General features: G+C 41.3%; 1 protein-coding gene across 10 annotated transcripts in view; it reads right to left on the bottom strand.

Annotated features, from left to right (window-relative positions):
* LOC138814042 (LIM domain only protein 7-like) overlaps positions 1 to 21,343 on the bottom strand; it is a 194,081-nt gene that overhangs the window by 128,630 nt on the left and 44,108 nt on the right. For all 10 annotated transcript variants that reach the window (XM_070002802.1, XM_070002803.1, XM_070002801.1 and 7 more), the window contains exon 2: positions 9,255 to 9,325. In XM_070002802.1, coding sequence (XP_069858903.1) covers positions 9,255 to 9,325 — 71 coding nt within the window. The remainder of the gene's footprint in view (positions 1 to 9,254; positions 9,326 to 21,343) is intronic.

Raw genomic sequence — 21,343 nt, forward strand, 5'->3', positions numbered from 1 at the left:
TGCATGCATGAGGCCCTGGGTTCGATTCCTCAGCACCACATAAGCAGAAAAGGCCAGAAATGGCACTATGGCGCTATGGCTCAAATGGTAGAGTGCTAGCCTTGAGCTGAAGAGCTGAGGGACAGCATCCAGGGCCAGAGTTCAAGCTCTATGACCGACAAAAAAAAAAAAAAAATGAAACAACATAGACAGTGCATTAGTCTCTCACCACTTGTGAACCCTCCTGTATGTGTGCAAACACGGAAATAACACAAGGAAAAAGCAGCACTCTAGATTAACACACAAACCACCCTCTGAAAAAGATGAGTCATTAGAGGAAAAGGCTGTTTTATTTTGTTACACTAGCCATAGGGTCTAAGCACTAGATAGCTTTGTGGTTAATATTGAACACATAATCACATCATGAATTATGAGCACGTAATTTCATATACAATGAAAGGAAGAACTTTTAAGGCATTACTTCTAGGGAGGAAAAAAAAGGTTTTAGAAAAATCTAAATATACAAATAATTGAATCTGGGCTCCTGCGGCTCACACCTGTAATCTTAAGTACTCAGGAAGCAGAGATCAGAGGATTATGGTTTGAAGCCAGGCTGGGCAGGAAAGTCTATGAGACTCTTATCTCAACCACCAAAAGGCAGGAAGTAGAGCTGTGGCTCAAGAGATGCTAGCCTTGATCAAAAAGACTCAGGGATGGTACCCAAGCCCTGAGTTCAAGCCTTAGGACTGGCACACAAAAACAACAATAACAACAACAAAAGATGAAATGTTTAAATGTTTAAATGTACTTGAAATAATAGCAAAGTCTCATGTCAAATCATACACAAATGCCATCCATGGAAACACTTGCTTTCACAAAAAATAACTTTGCTCAGAAAGTATTCTTCAACTTGACCTAGTCACTGGCTATAAGCAATAATCAGATAACCTAATCTTCCAGATCCCTCCACAGCAGTAACTAAAATTAGTCAAGTGCAAAGCAGAATGTTATCCCTATACCTCCAAGCCTTCCCTTAGGCCATGCTGTGAGCCTGGCTATGTACCAGAGGTTTATTCTTTTTTGTAACATTACAACCAAAACAGCAAATACCTAGTTAACTTGAGCTCTCTAATGGGACCTACTACAAGTGTCATAATCCCTCTCTTCTTCAGCTCATCCCATTATGGTCAGAATGTTGTGACCTCCCCTAAAATTCACTTGTCCAAATCCTAACCTCCAGAGTAACAGTATTAGAAGGGAACCATTTGAGAGATGATGGTGTCATTTAGTACCCTTAGTTATACCTTGTGTAGTGGCAGGATGTCTGCCTAGGAAGAAAGTAGCCTCAGCTGGGCACAGGTGGCTCATACCTGTAATCCTACTCAGGAGGCTGAAATCTGAGGATCACAGTTCAAGACCAGGTCTGGCAGGAAAATCCATAAGACTCTCATCTCTGGGCTGGGAAGGTGGCTCAGTGGTAGAGTGCTTGCCTTGCATGCATAAGGCCCTGGGTTCGATTCCTCAGCACCACATAGGCAGAAAAAGCTGGAAGTGGTGCTGTGGCTCAAGTGGTTATTATTTTGGATCAAGTAGATTTTTGATGAATTTAGTTGGAATATCAATTTAAGCTCCATAGGGTCTTCTCGTCTTATTCTTGAGCTGAAGAGCTGAGGGACAGCGCCCAGGCCCAGGGTTCAGACGCCATGACTGGCAAAAAAAAAAAAGGACTCTCATCTCCAATAAACTACTAGAAAAGGTCAGAAGTGGCTCTATGGCTCAAGTGGTAAAACACTAGCCTTGAAGCAGCACAGGCACAGTGCCCAGGCCCAGAGTTCAAGCCCCAGGACTAAAAAAAAAAAAAGATAGACCATTATCAGACTTTGCCTTTAAGACTTTCCTGAACTATGAAAAGTATATTTCTGTGTCTGTGAGCTCTCCAGTTTCAGGCATTTTGTTTTTGATGCCTAAATGAACTAAAAGGTCTCGAGATCTCTACTTCTCCTTGAGTTTTCTTCTTCCTCTCACACATACAAACACATTGCCTGCTCCTTCCAAACAGGTGGGGTTACATATGCTAGGAAATTGGCTATATTTGCTGGCCTTTTCATCAGCGTATGTGTCCTAACTATATATAACTCAGGTGTGACACTCAGGAAACCATCCATAAAGTTTCATATGAAGCACTGCCTGGATAAAAAAGGTTTGGGGGAGAGCTAGAATTTGACACTCTATGTGTGTTCATCTTCAGAAACTAGCTCCAAGCGCCAAACTTAAACTTCTTTTTCTCCCCTGTCATCAGAAAGCACCTCAGCCAGAGTCCGGGTACAGACGCCATTTCACTTCCCATTTCCAAAGATTTGCAAAAAGGAACAAGAGAGACATATAGAAGAGCATATTGATGCACTGTATAAACATTTTTTACTTATAAATTATTTCATTAGTCATTCACATGTACATGTTTTGGTCAACCACTTTTTCCAAATAGACATCTCCCACATTAGCAAACTTTGACGATTAGTCTCCTAGTCTTCATTACATTTTATTTCTATTACGGAACTAAGGTTTGAACTCAGGGCCTTTCCACTGCTAAGCTTCCTTGCTTAGCAAGCCTCCTACCTGGCCAGCTGAGGGTTTGGGGAAAATGACTGGATCCTAAGACCCCTGATCTAATGATGGATTCCTCTGATGATACTGCTAGGATGGGGTGAAATGGAGATGGTTGTAGGAAATAGGTCACTGGGAGTTCGCTCTTTTCTGGATACTGTGAAGTAAAGAACTTTGCTCCACCACGTTTCTGCTACCACCATGTTCTGCCTCGCCACAAGCCCTCAGCAATAGAGCACACAAACATGGACTCAGAGCTCTGACTCAAGCCTGGCACTCACACCTATAATCCTAGCTACTCAGAAGGCTGAGCACTGGAGGAATGTGATTCAAAGCCAGCCCAAGCAGAAAAGTCTACGACACTGCATCATCAGTTAACCAGCATAATGTCAGGCAGGAGCCATGGCTTAAGTGGTAGAGTGCCAGCCATGAGCAAGAAAGCAGACCAAAAGTGCAAGGCTGTGAGTCCTAAGCTCAAGCCCTGATACTGGCAGACATACAAAAAAAGTACTGACTCATCATGTAAAGTAAACAATTCCTCCCTTTAAGTTGTTTTTCTTAGTATTTGTCATGAGAATCTGACTAACACAATGGGTGTTAGGTTAATATCTGCCACCCACCTACACATAAGCTTGCTCATCGTTCCTCTTTGTAAGTTTCATAGTGCATCACTTTTTCTCCATGAGCTCTCATATAATTTGCTGACGGTTGATAGTAGGTACATAAAAATTCTCAAGATAACTAGGTGCGGGTGGCTCACACTTGTATTCCTAGCTACTCAGGAGGCTGAGATATGATTGTGGTTTGAAACCACCTCAGGCAGGAAAATCTGTGAGATTCTTATCTCCAATAAGCTAGCAAAAGAGAAGTTCGGTTCAAGTGGTAGAGCACTAGCCCTGAGCACAAAAGTTCAAGGACAGCACCCAGACCCTAATTCAAGCCCCAGGACCAACACATATACATACATACACATGCACACACATACACACGTGTGCGCGTGCGCACACACAAACACACACAAAGTTCTCAAGATTCTTTCATAGAAGGCATTTATTCACATTTTAATCTATGTGATACTATTAATATACTTGTCTTTTTATAGTATTCATTCTCATTTAACTTGCTTCTCCTTTCCATACAGAATTACCATGGGCTTACAATTTCATAGCCAACAATATGTTCATAGCAAACACGTGTTTTCTTGACAGCCTCTTCCACATATAAAGCCTATTTCAATTCTAACTTCTGACTAACCAACTTTGATAGAAATTGCTCCATCTTACACATTTAGCACATATATCTGCTCCTTTTATTTTTAGGAGATGTTCACTCTCATTTACTTCTCAGAGGCCATATGACTGAAATCCTGCCCATTCTACTCTTCATGATTAATCTTTAGAGTGAGAATGCTACTAGTTTTACATGGAAGTATGTGAAGCATACAGGCTTCTACTCTCAAGTTTGAGGTCACAATAAAAAAAAAAAAAAAAACCTGCAGAACTTGAGGTGAATCTGAAGCAGATGACTGCCACAATTGGCGTGGATTTAGAAGTTGATGCTTGCCAAGTAGGCCTTCACTTTATTATAGTCCTTTTTTTAAAAAAAAAATCATAGTTCAAAGCCAGCCCAGGGAAATAAATCTGAGAGACTCTAGCAAAAATTCAGAACTGGAGCCATGGATCAAGTGGTAAAATGCCAGCCATGAACAAATAAGATCTTCAAGAGTGACAATCTCTGGACTTCAAGCCCCAGAATTGGCACATACAAGAAAAATATATCTATACTTCACCAGATACGGTGATCCTGGCCATACTAGGTCATACTATAATATATCTACTCAAGCTAAAACTGGGAGAATCATAGATTGAGGCCAAGCCCAGGTAAAAAAGCATGAGGCACCATGTCAACCAATTAAAAGTTCTATATGGGGCTGGGAAGGTAGCTCAGTGGAAAAGTGCATGCTTGAGGCCCAGAAGCAGAAAAAGCCAGAAGTGGCACTATGGCTCAAGTGGTACAGCACTAGCCTTGAGCTGAAGAGCTGAGGGACAGCGCCCAGGCCCAGAGTTCAGGCCCCACGACTGACAAAAAAAAAAAAAAAAAAGCTCTATATGTTGGCTTGTGTCTGTCATCCCAGACACACAAATTGGAGGACTTAGGTCCAGGCCCACACAAAATTTATAAAAAAAAAAAAAAGGGCTGGGAAGGTGGCTCAGTGGTAGAGCACTTGCTTCATGCATGAGGTCCTGGGTTCAATTCCTCAGCACCACATAAGCAAAAAGAAAAAAGCCAGAAGTGGTGCTGTGGCTCAAGTGGTAGAGTGCTAGCTTTGAGCTGAAGAGCTGAGGGACAGCGCCCAGGCCCAGAGTTCAGGCCCCATAACCGGACCCAAAAATAAATAAATAAATAAAATAAAAAACTAAAGCAAAAAAGGCCTGAGCATGACTCATGTGACAGAGTGCCAAACTAGCAAGTTTAAGGACCTGAGTTAAAACCCAAATACTGCCAAAAAATAAATAAAAGGGGGTGGGAGGGAGATGGTATACAGATCCCAACCAGAAAATATAGCCATGAAACAATATAGTTCAAAATGTTTCAGTCACCTATATGAAAGATGACGTCTTTCTTTACCTATTGCTAATGAAGTTGCCAAGCAACAGGAAAATGTCCAAAGTTGATTTTCTTCATCCGTAGTAAAAGAAACCAATTTTCACTCATTTAACATTCTGAAAAAGTTCTAACAGATCCCGTCAAAAGATCAGCTTGGCATGTTGAAGTATGTGAGAAACTACCCTCCTCCAAAAAACTCAAAACCAGAAACTGTTCCAGGAAAAAAAAAAATGGCCTTCACCAGGACACAAAACCTGCAGAAACCCTTGGGGCTCCCATGGAGCACTGCTTAGAAGTTTCGGGGGTCTACCAGTGTCCCTGGCACTGAGGGAAGTCTCCAGCTCTAAGGAAACCACAAGGCTTTCTCAGCATGAATAACATGTGACCACATTCTCTGCATTGTCCAAAGCTTTAAAACAGTCACTTGGGTCCCAGAGCAAAAAACAACAATAAAATAAAGTAATAGTTATCAGATACTTTTCCTCTTTTATTAAATATATCTTTGACAAAATATTATAGAACTTTTAGGCAGTGTCATAGCCACAAAAAAAAAAGTAGAAATTGGACCTCTCATATCAGTCCTGGGACATTTGGCTCCAATCTTTCCAAGTGGTAAGCTAAAGAAACAGATGTGGCAACAGTATGAAAAGCCTCTCAATAATGCCACAAAGGCACAAAGAAGGAGCCAAGAACTGGTGGCTGACGCCTGTAGTCCTAGCTGCTCAGGAGGCTGAGATCTGAGGATCCTGGTTGAAAATAAATCCGAGCAGAAAAGTCTGTGATGCTCTTAACCCCAATTAACCAACAGGAAGCCAATAGTAGAACTATGGCTCATATAGTACCAATGCCAGCCTGGAACAAAAAGCCAAGCAAGATCGGGAGGCCCTGAGTTTAAGCCCTGGTACCAAAAAAAGGGCAAACTTCTAGACTGTGGCCAATAAGGACAAAACAAAACCTTGGGACCATTCCAGAAAGGAGAAGTATATGCTGACTGACAAGTGACACACCCAGGCAGACTATCTTCAAATAAGTCCCCTTATTTTATAGTGGAATAAAGCATGTTTCCATCAAAGTATTTCTAAGATTGTCATCTTTTGATGAATAACTAGGAAATTACTGATAGCCCCAGCTGGACAGGCTTCAATCAAGTATGTTTAGAGATAACAGGGTTCTTCTAGAACCCAGAGCAAAATGAAGCTCTGAATATTTATGAAGCGGCCAGTATGTTTTGTTGTTTTCTTGTTTATAACAGGATCTCTATATGGACCCTAGGCTAGCCTCAAACTCACAATCGTCCTGCCTCTGCCTCCCAAATCCTGGGTTTATAGGTATGCACCACGCATCCAAAAATTCTTTTACATTCTTTAAAATACTTAGTAGGACAGTCCTCATGAACTAATGTTCAGTCCTCATGAACTAAGGTCAGAGGATAGATTAACAAACACACTCACTAGAATGTATAGAAAATTATAATGCAGGCTAAAATCACTTTAACAAACTCTTTAATCAGGTTGGTTAAGACAAAGAAGAGTAGAAATATGGAAATGAATAGTGAAAGAATAACTGGACTTCAAGAGGGGAGCATTCTTCAGATCCCAAAGCGAACCAAAGTGAATGAAAGTAAAATGAGTCGCACAAACATGCTACTTTAGTTGTCAGATTAAATGTCAGTGAGTCTGGGTGCCCTTGGCTCATACCTAATCCTAGATACTCAAGCTAAGATTTTGAGGACAGTGTGGTTCCAAGCCAACCTGGACAGATAAACCCTTGGGACTCCATCTTCAATTAAACAGTAAAAATTCAGACTGGATATGTGTCTCAAGTGGTAGAGCACCAGTCTCAGCAAAAAAAAAAAAAATTACATTGAGAACTCAATGTAAAGTATCAAAAGAGTAACCGTAGTTTCTTTTTAATACATTAATGCCCAGTGGCTATGATTATGATTTAGAGAAAGGATAGTTTTAATAGAAATATGCATAATTTGGTATCCCACAATATACTATACATAAATAAACATAAACTATAAATAAATAAAACACAAATAAACTATAAGTACTAGAGAATGAACAGATTAATGAGGCTTATATGATAATGCACAAACACCAAGATAGAATTATTTCAATTGAGAAACAATCCTGGGTGGAGGGAGTCTGTATGCACATATGCACACATGCACCAGTATTAGTGTCTGAACTCAGGACCCGGGCACTGTCCCTCAGCTTTTTCCCTCAATGCTAGTACCCTACCATTTGAGTAACAACTCTACTTCTGTTTTTTGGTGGTTAATTTTGGAGATAAGAGTCTCATGGATTTTCCTTATTGGCTTTGAACTCTGATCTTCAGATCTCAGCCTCCTGAGTGTCTAGGATTACAGGCTTGAGTCACTGGCACCCAGCTCGAGTGAAACAAACTTAAGAATGAAGTACTCAATATTTGGGAATTAAAATGATTTTTGAAAACAGCTAATGCATCTCTAAGAATGCATCCAAATGTCTGCTATCATTATTAAGGTAGAAATTGTATGTTTATCTTGCACTGCTTTTGGTCAAAACTGGTATTTTGTTTGTATGGTTAGCTGGTTGTTTGAATCAATTTTGAATTGCTTTATTCATTCCAAATTACTCAAGGGACAAGGCAGATACATAAATTGCATTTATACAATCAAAAAGTAGATGTCACTATCAAAATGTTAATGGACTATTTATGGAGGCAATGGCCCCAAAAGTGGGATCCCTAAAATACTCTGAGCAACTGGAAATATTTAACTCACAAAGTAACTTCTTTGAAGAAATCAACCATTTGAGCCACATGCTCTTGTAAATCTAAAAAGAACTCCATGTCTCACAGTATTCCTGGCCCTTCTTCAAATGCCTGTTCTGGCATATAGGAGATGAAAACACATGAAATTGACATTGATGTGGGTCACAAATGGCTGGATACCAGCAAAGTCATATGGAACAAATTTACAGTACTATAAAACAAAGGAGATGGAGCAGTTTCCAACATATAGTGGATTTACATGCTAACAATAACTTGTACGTTTACAAAATTTTATACTTTATAAACACCGCAAAATACGTATTAAGCTCAGCATCTCAGTGAATTGGGCAATCAGATACTTCTTCTTTGCAGAAGAAAATAAGTCTTAACATCAAGTCACTTGCTCAAATGTAAACATAAGTTAGCTGCCCAAACATCAAAAAGTAAGGGAGCAAAGGATCTAAGCCTTTGACTCTGAAACTTTACCGCAAACAACGTCCTTGAAAAGGAGAATCAAAGTAGCCTAAGTAGCCAGTGCTCACTTGTACACAGATTCCATAAATATCTATGTGATAAGTATGTAGATTGGAATTTTTAAGTGCTTTCAAAAATGTGGGTGGGTACTCAAGTACATTCTTGTAATTTCTTTTCTGACTTCCCCAACCTATGCCTTCCTCCGTGATTTCTGCCTTTTGCCTTAGAAGCCAACCTGATTCTTACCTTAAGGGCCACATACCTGGCCATTTGGGTACCAAACAGTATACTAAACATATAGTGTCAGCCTTTTAGTCTATTTTACTCATAGTAAATGGTTCTCTATAATACCTATTAGTTGAATGAGTAGTCCACAACTAAAACTCATTTAGGTAATGACTCTACTTAAAACTTGAAAGAAAAACTTGCAGGTGAAAAAGAGAAAAGAAGATGCTTAATGTTGACTTCAAAACCAGGTAATTCTATGCATATGCATTGGACTCTCCAATGTAGGTTATAGATTGTGAAACACGGGCCTTGCTTCTCAACCATCCACTCCCACTGGCAAATTAAGCAATAATGGAAACTTTCTTGCTTACTAATTAAAAATAATATATATTCCACCAACGCTATCTTTAGATACTGTGACTGATAGCCTCTTCCTACTGTATCATACTGTGGGAGTGTCGATTTTCAGGGATCAAATCTCACTTGCAACCAAGGACACATATCTGTGACTATGGAGTCCATGAGGACAGGGATGACACATCCTGTAAAATCCACACATGTCTTTGTTTATAAAGTATTTTGTAAATGCTTTAAATACTTACTCACACAACAGGACACCATTTTCTAGGGAAGCTCGAAAATCCTTTGTTTGAAAATTCTTCTCTGTTACTGCCTAAAAGATAGATTTGAATGTTAATTGGTTTCTTCACCAGGGATAGCTAAAGTCAAATTCAGTATTTGATTAATTAATATGCATTGAATGTTTTACTTGATATGTATACATCACCAAAAGCTATTCTTATGGGAAGTTATTCTACATCAAAACCCTTTTAGTATAATAAACATAAACAGCAAAAAATGAATGCTGTCTGTAATGTAATTTTTTTTAATATTTTTATTATAAAGATACTGTACAGAGGGGTTAGTTACATGAGTAATGAATACATTTCCTATTGAGCATGTTACCCCCTCCTTTGTTTTTCCCGTTCCCTCCCTACCTCTTGAACTCCTCCCCCACCCAAAGTTGTAAAGTCCATTTTCAACATAGTGTCTTGTACATTTCATTGTTAAAGTGGGTCAAGCTGTATCCTTATTTAAGCATTTTGTTATTTCCCTCCCCCTCATCAAATTAGAAAAATGTATATACAAGGTGTATGGCACCTGAATCAAATACAGTGAAAACAGGGGTTATACCATGGAGAAAAAAACATACATAATAACAAAAAAAAAAATCACAGTCCATTATAAGTACATTAAAACAGCAACAACGATAAAACATCTTGTGTCCCTATATTGGAGTTCATTTCTGTAATGCAATTATTTTATTTGATGATCAACAAAGGTTGGAAATGAAACTGAAGTTCCAGCATTTTTTTATATTGTAAAGAAAACTGTAAGGTATATTAAATAGGTAGGTTTCATTAGGTAGCCAATGAAGAAAACACCATGTGCTATTCAGGCAGGAAAAGAAGTTTATTTACCGAACTGCTGCCCCCACCATGCATGGTGGAGAGGCATGGCTGAAAAGGGGCCATCCACCCCTGGGCCAGGACTTATCTAGGCCAGGGACAGGAAGAGGTGTGGCCAGGTGGGGGAAAGGTGTGGCCACAGTGGATCTGGACATGACCTCAGGGTCTGGGACCCTCCTAAGGTCAGATGGGAGGCATGTGACCAGAGATGGCCCAGGATGTAACCTAGCCTGAGGGGGAAGATGACTGCTTCCAGTTGTGCCAGTTACCTAGGTAACAGATACTGGGCAGAAACTTAGCCAAGAGGAAGGGAGGTGTCCTGTGCAGATCTGGCAAAAACTACTAAAAATGAATGAAAACAATGTGGGATATAAACTTGAAATATCACCTGGATATCCATATCCTTAACTTCAATTCCATCTTCAGTTCTGAAAGTGTCATTACAAAAGTGAGGTAGCTTATTCATGAAGTGGCTCTACTATATAGGCCTATGAGCTACTTGTGGAAACATTATGAGGAAAAGACTTTTAAATCCTTGCACAGAAACCACAGAGAGATAAGATAATTTTGTATGTGTGTTGATACTAGGCCTTGAACTCAGGGCTTGGGCACTCTTCCTTAGCTTTTACTCTCGAGACTAGTGCTCTACAATTGAGCCACACAGCTCCACTTCCAGCTGGTTAAATGGAGATATAAAAAAGTGTAATGGATGTGTGGAGGCATTGACTCGTGTGACCCCATCTGAGTTCCTGTGAGCCGGAGGGTGCATTCTGGCATGCATTCCCTCTGGGGGAGGAAGGAGGACGCCTCTTCCTCTAAGCAGGCCAAGGGTCCTGCCCCTGCTGGGCACCAGACTTGGTGGACAGACATGGTGGATGGTTTGTGGGAAGTGCCATTCTTGCTCCTCCTAGTTAATCATTTAGAACAATGACTCAAGATTCCTTTTGTGTTTTTTTAATGAAGCCCCACAGGTATCTCACTTCCTCTTTTATTATCTCGAACTCTTCCCACTCACTGTCTAAAGGTGTCTAAAGGTTACTGATTGTCCACATTCCCCCAAAATTGTTTAAGGTAACCTTTCTGTCCCATGATTGTCCTGTGACTACAGACTTATCTTCTATGCCCCTATGCCATATGTAAGCGTATGATGTTTTAATAAACTTTGTCTATACCCGCATGGTATGGTCCCTTTCTGCCTAATGAAAGACCCCCTCCCCAACCAACCAGGCCCTGAGCCTCTTTGTAGGGGAACAGAGTTTTGTATCTAACCAAGCTATTTCTGGCTTCTGTAACATGCTTTGCTAAGAAAATTATATTACCCCCACACTCCCCCTTTGATAACTAACCTCACCAGTTAATCAACAAGCCCACACCCTACTAACTAATCCCACCCCGCAGTCAGCCCCCTGGTGTGAGCGAAGGACAGGCGCTGACAAAGGTCACTTCCTCATACCAAGGGCGGGAGACACACAACTCGGGGGACCCGAGGGACCCCCTCGAACAGTGATTGGCCAAAACACATGATTTGTTTTAAAAGGATTGGCTGCCTGCGTGCAGACCAGGTTGTAATACTTTAAATTTACTGGCTGAAAAAGCGCGGGCACTCCTGTAACGGACAGAGGGGTCCCATAAAAGGACCATCCCCGGGACTGCTCGGAGTTCCCAGCCACTGACCCGAACATTGCGGATCTCGAGGTCACGTGCACCTGGGAACCTGGGCATGCCCAAATAAAACCCTCTTGCCTTTTGCATCTGGTGTCGTCTGACTGGTGCTTGGGGCAGGGAGGTCCTGATATGGGGGACACCCGAAGTCGGGGGTCTTTCACTACTAGACACTGCATTCCCGGGTCTCGCTGTGTGAACAGCAACATGGATGCTCATGCTTTGAAGCATAATCCTTAGATCTCAGCCTCCTGAGTAGCTGGTTACAATGCATGAGCCATGGATGCCCAGCCTGAAAAAATATTGTAAACAATTCTCAGCCTAAGGCAATTAAATAGACCAAGTCACCTCCAGTAACACCAGCATGGTCTTGGAAAAAATAACCAGATTTGGTCTCTCCAGTGTGGAGTGGCAGGAAAGGAAAGGGGATTCCATATGTAGGAGCTGCAGCAGAGAAAGGGAAAGCCACAGTGGGCAAAGCTACGCCAAAAACAACTTCTGGGCCTAGGTCACCAGCTCCAGAGAACAGGCCACCAACAGCAGCAACACCAGCTTGCCTAGCCATACATCCGCCTCTTGCTCCACCTGATCCTTCCAGAGTAATACCTTCTAAAAAAAAAAAAAAAAAACCTGCACTGCAAAGTCACTGATCTGATCTGAAATCACAAGGCAGAGACAGAGTGGCATGGCTGCTGTTGGCCACATGGCATACCTAAAGCTCAGAGCTCCTTGTTCTATCTTTCCACAATGAGCAACACTGCTAGTACTAGATCCAGAATCTACTAACTGACAAAACAATGACCTTAGAATTCAAAGTTAGCAAGGTTAGGGTGCTGCAGACTTCCAGGCCCAGCATTCAAGAGGCTGAAGCAGGAGGATCACTTGAGCTGAGAGGTGCTATGTCAATCTAGACAACATCCCAAGACCCTCTCTCCAAAATAAATAAGTAAGCCGTCCTAGAATTAGTTAGATATGAAGAGAAAGGAAGAGATGACCGAAGTTAATTTTTCAGAAGTTGATTCTCAAAGTAATGGACAAGAACCTGGGCCAGGAGATGACACATTATGTGCAGCATTAAACCCAGGAGCACTGCACAGTGGCAGGAAATAAGCATGAGCAAAGGGTCTCTATTATAACCACAACCCAGATGCTAGGTGAAGAATAAAATATAGTTGAAAAATGAAATAAAATTATAAACTAAAATTCAGTTTCAATCAAGTTTCAATCAAGAAACTTACAGCCCCAGAGGTAGAACACTGTGCAAAGATGCAGTAAAAGATAGCTAGGTTGAATGGTAGGTTCCTTGAGGAATATCCTGAAGTGGCTTGCCCATAGACCATCCCCAGATATCCCATTCAACCCAAGCGCTAGAATTTACCTCACTCCCAAAGATTTGCCTTGCAAGATGTCCTCTACTTCAAGGAAGATATCGAATCACCAGATTATAAAACTCAACAAAATTAGTTCTACCTCCTGAAAGCATCACAAAAATTACTGAGCACCTCAAAGCACAGTAAAAGAATTGTTGTTGTTTTTAATTAAAAACTACTTTAAAATGTGACCCCCATGGGGTCATATGAAGTGCATCTTCTGAAATAATTCATCTGGAACTTCCAATCTAACTATTTTTTTCATGTTTCAATAATGTTGGCCCTTACTCATTAGTAAGCTATTTAAGGTGTGATACCTTTTATGTAATAGGGTTGTGAGTCATAAAAATTAAATAAATAGCGAGCACATGCTTTCCACTGAAGTTATCAAAAGTAAACATACACAGGAGAGATCACTATGTGGTCACACAACCACACCTTGCATTCTACACAATTGTGTCTCTCTTGCTTGCCCCTTTGTATATTTTTCTAATGCGCTTAAATAAAATCAGTGGCACCCAGAGTCATCTGAGAAACTGTGCATTAAACAAGAAGACCTGGAACTTAACCATGGATCCATCTCACACAATGTACCTATGATTAGGTCATCAGTCCCTTAAATTCTTACTTCATTTTCATGGCATTAGTACTGGGATTTGAATTCAGGGCCCTGATGCTGTTCCTTAGCTTTTTCAACCAAGGCCAGCCTTTTAACCCCTTAAACATCTCCTCTTTTGGCTTTCTGGAGGTCAGTTGGTGATAAGAATCTCACAGACTTTCCTGCCTGGGATGGCTTTGAACCTCGATCCTCAGATCTCAGCATTCTGAGTAGCTGGGATTACAGGTAGGAGCCACTGGGCAGTCCCTTGACTTTTAAAAGGGAGTAAAGATTTACTCTACTTCACAGTACAAAAATAATCTATGAAAATATGTTGACTCCTAAAAAAAAAGCTACAAAGACTAGTCTAAGCTCGTATTATGTTTCTTCTAACCATGTGTTCCCATGAACAGAACAGCCATCCTTTTGGAAAAAAGCCATCAAGTGACAGGGCCTAGCTTATTGCTCTTGGGTGTCATGCTTGCTGGAAAGTCATAATTAGTCTAATGGAGCAGGCAAAGGGCGGAGCCGGCGCCAGGGTACTTTCTTCACAAACCCTCTGCCAAACCTGTCTGACCACCTAGAGCCCGGAGAAGCCCTCCACTGGAAGTTTTTAAGGGGAGACAATAACAGCTATCTACACATTGAGTGCCAAGCTCACCAACACATCACATCTTTCACTATGAAATGTAAGGATTTAGTGAATAAACGGGAATTACATTCACACCCTTCATTGTTTGGCTGATGGTTTTATTTTAATCCTCTCACTGGATAAAATTTCCCAGGGATGTAAGCAACAAGTTTCCCCACGTTCCATCCCTCCATTCCAATTCTGACCAGGTACATGACTCAAATGCCAAACATTCTGGAAGCTTCTCCACCAACTGATATCGAACTAGTTATTAGCAAACCACCCACAAATGCAAGTCAGAAGATACTGTCACCTTAAAACTTTTCAATTCCTTTAAAGCAACCATTTATAAGGTGTCTAGAATTCCAAAAGGCATTTAATCATCTTTTTGTTGTTGTTGTTGGTTGTGGGGGCTGAACTCTGGGCCTGGGCACTGTCTCTTAGCTCTTCAATATCAAGGCTAGCATCCTACCACTGAGCCACAGTATCACTCCTGACTTTTTCTGCTTATGTGGTGCTGAGCAATAGAACCCAGGGCCTCATGCATGCGAGGCAAGCACTCTACCACTAAGCCAAATTCCCAGCCCTTAATCATCATATTTTTATTCAAATCACAGTACAAAAGCAGAGAGTGAGTTTGTTTTATAAGGGATGAGCTAAGAGCAATGTTTGCAGACAAAAACTAAGCTAAACTCAAAGCGAATTTCAATCTGTCACTTAATAATTGATTAATCAGCTCCTAGATTGTGATATTTAAGATACATAATGTCTGTGCAGGGACTTCCTTGCCCCCAGAGCAATGAACTAAATAAACTTTTTTGTTCTCTATGGAAAAAATTAAAATAAAAAACTACCATAAAAAATTCATGGTGTTATTGTGATGCCCATTTCAACATAAGCAATGAAATATATATTTTTTAATTATAAGGAATATTTATCACTAGAAGCCCCCAGGGCACATAGGAACCACACAGTGAAGCAAATCTCAAAAGATAGGTATGCCTTAGCCAGGTGCTGGTGACTCACTTCTGTAATCCCAGCACTCAAGAAGCAGAAATCTGAGGATCATGATTCAAGGCCAGCCGGAGCAGTCAAGTTCATGAGACTCTTATCTCCAATTAACCAGCAAAAAGCTGGAAGTGGAGCTGTGGCTCAAGTGGTAGAATGCCAGCTTTAAGAGAAAAAGCAAAGGGACAGGGCTCTGTGTCTGGGTTCAAGCCCCAAGATCTGCCCTAAGTAAATAAATAGTCTGCTTTAACTTTCCATTCAAGGAAAGTCTTCCAGAGGAAGAACCCCCAGGCTGTTACATATCAAGTCTTGCTTTTCAGGCCATCTCTGAAGCTGTCAATGCATTGAGAACTCCTCTCTACCTTTCATCTCATTCAATTTCATCATACAAGCAACCATTACATGTCTGCCATGATTCGACAAAGCAGGCCAGGCCTGTCTTTGAGACTAAATTCATTGATATATCTATACCATTATATACTATGCACTAACTCGGCTAAAGCTCATTGGTTACACATGCCAAAAACGTAAATGCAAAAAATATGGCACACGGTAAACATACTCACTAACTGCATACTTTAAACCCAAGAAGTACCTATCTCCTAACTCTTTTTCCCCACAGCAAAATTACCAAAAAGGTACTATGTACTGTTAAGAGAAACAATGTCTTCCTAAAAGGGCAGGCCTCCCCTTCCACCCCCATTACCCCCAAAAAAGATCTGGAGTCAGGAAAGCTACACAGGGAATTGCAGGCTCCGGGACAATGAAGGTCAACCTCCTAAATTCTCCAACTCCTAAATTCTCTCTCAACTATCAGACTCCAGATTATGACAGCCTACACCTAGTCGGCTTGGGGCTGGGGCCTAAGTGGTAAAAGAGCTTACACACAAGGAAACAGAGTCACAGGAAGGACACTCAAGCTGAGGCCTAGGGCAGTGAGCACCAAATGAGTGTCTGTGGAGACACTGGGTGAACTCAATGCTGTCACCACCCACCGCCCAGACTCTGGCACCAGTCCACACCATGTACTCTAAAGGGCAGGCCAGTGTTACCCAACTTTGTCACTGGCTGAAATAAGGCTTACACGTGCTCATTGCTTCCACTAGATGCAAGTGGGAATCTGTGTATTCACCAGGAAGAACAGGCCTGGTGACTGAGGCACAGGTCTGTGTGAAGAGGCTGAGTTGGTGGGTTGCAGATGGAAGGAGGAATTTGCCCTCAGGTCTCAAATGGCTTTATTGAAATAACCTGCTCCTATGAAGCAGCCAACTCAGATTACCATTGTCAGTAGCTCAAGAATAAAAAAATGTACCAAACCAGGTGCTGGTGGCTCACACATGTAATCCTAGCTACTTAGGAGGCTGAGATCTGAGATCACGGTTCACAGCTAACCTGGGCAGGAAAGTCTGTGAGACTCTTATCTCCAATGAACCACCAGAAAACCAGAAGTAGAGCTGTGGCTCAAAGTGGTAGAGCACTAAAAAAAGCTCAGGGACAGCGCCCAGACCCTAAGCTCAAGCCCTACAACTGGGGAGGGGGGGGGGTGAGAAAGGGTAGCTAGGCAATGAGAACAATGGTCCCCTTCCCCTCCCATAGAGGTTCTGCCTTGAGCAGTCCCTGGATGCAGACCACTATACACCACATCACCATAGCCTTCAGCAGTAGTATATGCAAGCATCACACCATGGCTCATTGCCCCTAGATGACTGGCATGTGAAAGCAAACCAAATGGACCCCAGAAGTATGCACTGAAATGGCCATCCAATCAGGCTGTATGGACCTCTGATTGGATATGGGGACTGATGGGGCCCACCATCTAGCCAATGATCTTGAGAGTCACATAGCTCTCTCCTAATATACCTTATTAACCCCTGCATGATGCATCCCAGGTGGTTCCCTCCCTTGGGAGCCCTTCCATCTAGCAGAAGCACTGCTTACCTTTTTCTTCATAAACCTTTGTTGTTTTATTGCTATACCCCTGCTATGTCCATGGACTCATTCTTTCAGACCATAGAGACAAAGGATCTAATCCAGATGTGGCAATTTTTCAAATATCACTTAGGGGAAACTTTTCAAAAGTTGAGAGCTCATCCTCACTCTGGATTTGCTACACGATGGCCCCGCCTGAGTGAGCAGTGGCCATGTGATTCCAGTTAAAGTATCATGATGCAAGCCTTCATTTACTCAAAGTCAGTTAACAACCTGCTATGCAACACCCGAGGAGGTAGAAGGCACTAGGAATATGAAAAGGTGAGATGAAGCAATTGGCAATTAGTCTCCAAAAGTCAAGTCCAATTTTGCAAGCAATGTGTGGTAGAAATGGGCACTTTAAGCCTGGACATCTCTGTGAGATGGTGAACTTTTGGCCATCTCCCGTATTCTGATCTTGGTTCACTGAGATTGTACATTCAGCAAATCACATGGCTTGCAGGGACATTCTTGTCTAGTTGCTAACCTCTCTTAAGATCTGGCATTGTACTGCATAATAATCTGGAGTATACTAGGGCAATGTTTGCCAATACTAATATCATTTGATAGCAAAACCAAAGCCAACTTCTGTTGGTTTGCGGTAATCAGAATTGCCTAGATCGCTGAATTTGAAATGGAATCCAAAAGTCTCACAGTGGTCAAAAGTCTAAATATTTTTCCTAGGCCACTGACCTCCTTAAGACCTTTATCCAAGAATGGCTAGTGTAAGTTACACCTATCAGGGTGCCCTCTTTGGAAAAGGCCTTTAAGTCCACACAACCAGGGAACAAGAGGTAAAAGAGCACAATACAGAGCCCAATATAGTGTCCCCAGGAAATTTTATAAATATTCAAACATCTTACTCACTCATCAAGAGACCAAATGTCAGGTATGCCTACATTTTGAAGACAAAGCAAAGAATTCAGTTTAAACCATTCCTAATCCAGTAGAAATTCACGGACGTGTACCATAACCAAAGTTTAGTTTGTAGGTGGAAATTATTATTTTTTGTGATGGTACTTGGGTTTGAACTCTGGGCCTCATGCTTGCTAGGCTGGCACTTTACCACTTGAGCCATGCCTCTAGCCGAGACTTTGCTGGTTATCTTAGAGATGAAGTATAGCAAACTTTTCTGCCCAAGCTGGCCTCAAAGTACAATCCCACAGATCTGATTTCTCAATTGCTAGGATTGCAGGCATGAGCAATGGGTATCCTTCTGACATTATTTTTCTAAGCTACAATTATTAACAAGCCCAGTGTAGAACAACTGGAAAAGAATTAAAAGCAAAGGGAAGTAAGAGTTGCTCCTGAGTTGATGGTATATGTGCAAGATTTTTGTCAAGATACAAAAATTCCAAGAGAAGCTGGTTACTAGTGGGCTATATCTGTAAACCTAGCTACTCGGAAGGCTGAGATATGAAGATCATGGTTCAAAGCCAGCTGGGGCAGGAAAGTCCATGAGACTCTTATTTCCAATAAATTACACAAAAAACTAGAAGTAGAGCTGTAGTTCAAATGCTAGAATGCTAGCCTTGAACAAAAGAAGCCCAGGGACGGCACCAAGGCCCTAAAAATTCAAACCCCAGGACTAGCACCAAAACAAAATTCTAAGACAACATCAACCTGTTAGCAGCTAAGTAAGTTCACTATGAAACATCACATGCAAAAACATTCTCCTTTCAAACATTCTGTGTTGCTAATCATTGAAACACCTATCAATAGAGGCTCATACTACGGTTTATATTGGTGTAGACAAGAAAAAAATCCCAAGAGCAAAAAAAAGTCTAGCAAAAACCTAATCTAGTACACAAATTATCATTTTTTCTACATGAAGAAGTTTTAAAATTACTTGCACATGAGTTCTAAGTGGATGTGAACATCATTATCAGGATATTTTAAGTATAGTTCAAACATTTAATGTAATCATAGGTTCTCAAGAATGAAAAGATGTTATTTTTTGCAGAAATGTCTCACACACACATTAGCAAGTCTCAACAATTACCTGCTTAGCTACCTGTGAATTACTGTGAGAGTCAGCAGTGTGGGAAATACTCATTTTGGAAAAACCTTGTTTCAGATGATAGTCACAACTTATTTTATATGAACTTCAAATTGATAGTTCTACTCTTGGTCTATATGAGACATTTTACTATCTAGTGTAAGTTTAGTATTAAGAGATGATGTTCAAGCTGGCTCATGTCTGTATAATCCTAGGTATTCAGGAAGGAGACTGAGATCTGAGGATCACAGTTTGAAGCCAGCCCAGGCAAGAAAGCCCATGATTCTCTTATCTTCAACTAGCTACCAAAAAAGCCAGAAGTTGAGCTGTGGCTCAAGTAGTAGAGCTCTAGCTTGGAGAGAAAGAAGCTCAGGGACAGCACCCAGACTTTGAGTTCAAGCCCAGGACCAAGAAAGTGAAAGAGAGCGAGAAGGAGTGAGAGGGAGCGAGAGGGAGAGGGAGAGAGAAAGAGAGACAGAGACAGAGACAGAGACAGAGACAGAGTTCAGATGCCTTGATACAGAAATTCCATCTACCATTTTTTATGTACTTCTGCTAGACAATAATGTATGTAGTCTTTCTAGAATCCTGTCCACTTTTCTTCAACAAGCAATTTGCAGGAAGCAAAGAGCCAATGAAATGAAAACATCTTCACACAACACTTTGTATCAGAATGTTCACCATACCACTTTAGTCAAAAAGTGGGAACAAGAGAATGTCTATCAACTAATGACTGAAAAAACAGAAGTCAGTGCTGGGGTGGGGAGCACCTGTTCTGTGAACCATGTAAGACCCTTGAAATCATTGGTCCATGACAGTTCAGTCAGCTACCCACAGCTGTCTGCATGTAGTAATAAGGTATACAGCCTACAAATGATGGTAGAACTATACAAAGGAGTTTTATCAGAAAAGCATCCCGCAGGGGGGAGGAGGGGGGAGGCTGGGAAGGGAGGTGAAGGGTAAACAAAGGAGGAGGCTGCAATGCTTGGTAAGAAATGTATGCATTATCCTGCCCATGTAATTGTAACCCCTCTGTACAGTATGTTCTCAAATAAAATAAAATTAAATTTAAAAAAAAAAAGAAAAAGAAAAGCATCCCGCAACCCTGGACCCATACAGTGGAATATTATTTAGCAACTTAAAAGGGAATAAAGTACTGTTACATGCTACAAAAAAGAACCTTAAACCATAGCTAAGCGAGAGAAACCAGATACAGAAGGTCACACATTATACATGACCCCATGTATACCAAATGTCCTGAATAGGAAAATCTAGGGAAGGAAAACATAGATTAGTCTTTGTCAGGGGGTAAGGGAAGGAGAGAATGAGAAGTCTGCTAAACCCTTCGCAGAGTTTCCCTTAGGGCGAAGAACACATTCTGAAATAGGGTATCTGAACGCTTCTGTGAACATATGCAAAAACAATTACTTTTTTTTAAAATGAGCTCAATGGCATGTGATTTAGGCCTCAACAAATCTGTTCTTTTAAAAATGAAGCTGGGGGGCTGGGAAGGTGACTCAGTGGTAGAGCGCTTGCCTTGCATGCCTGAGGCCCTGAGTTCAATTCCTCAGCACCACATAAGCAAAAAAAAAAAGCCGGAAGTGGCGCTATGGCTCAAGTGGTAGAGTGATAGCCTTGAGCTGAAGAGCTGAGGGACAGCGCCCAGGCCCAGAGTTCAGACCCCACGACCGGACCCAAAAAAAAAAAAAAAAAAAATGAAGCTGGGTACTGGTGGCTCATGCCTGTAATCCTCAGGAGGCTGAGATCTGAGTGTTGAGGTTCAGCACCAGCTCAGGAAGAAAGATCCATGAGATTCTTATTTCTAATTAGCCACACAAAAAAGAAAGAAAGAAAGAAAGAAAAGTAACAGAAGTAGAGCTGTGGCTCAAATGGTAGAATATTAGCCCTAAGCAAAACGCTAAGGGAAAACACTCAGACCCTGAATTCAAGACCCAGTACCATAAATAAATAAATAAATAAATACCC

This window comes from Dipodomys merriami, unplaced genomic scaffold, assembly GCF_024711535.1.
Source record: "Dipodomys merriami isolate MVZ:Mamm:240054 unplaced genomic scaffold, mDipMer1.0.p SCAF_6, whole genome shotgun sequence".
Lineage (NCBI taxonomy): Eukaryota > Metazoa > Chordata > Mammalia > Rodentia > Heteromyidae > Dipodomys > Dipodomys merriami.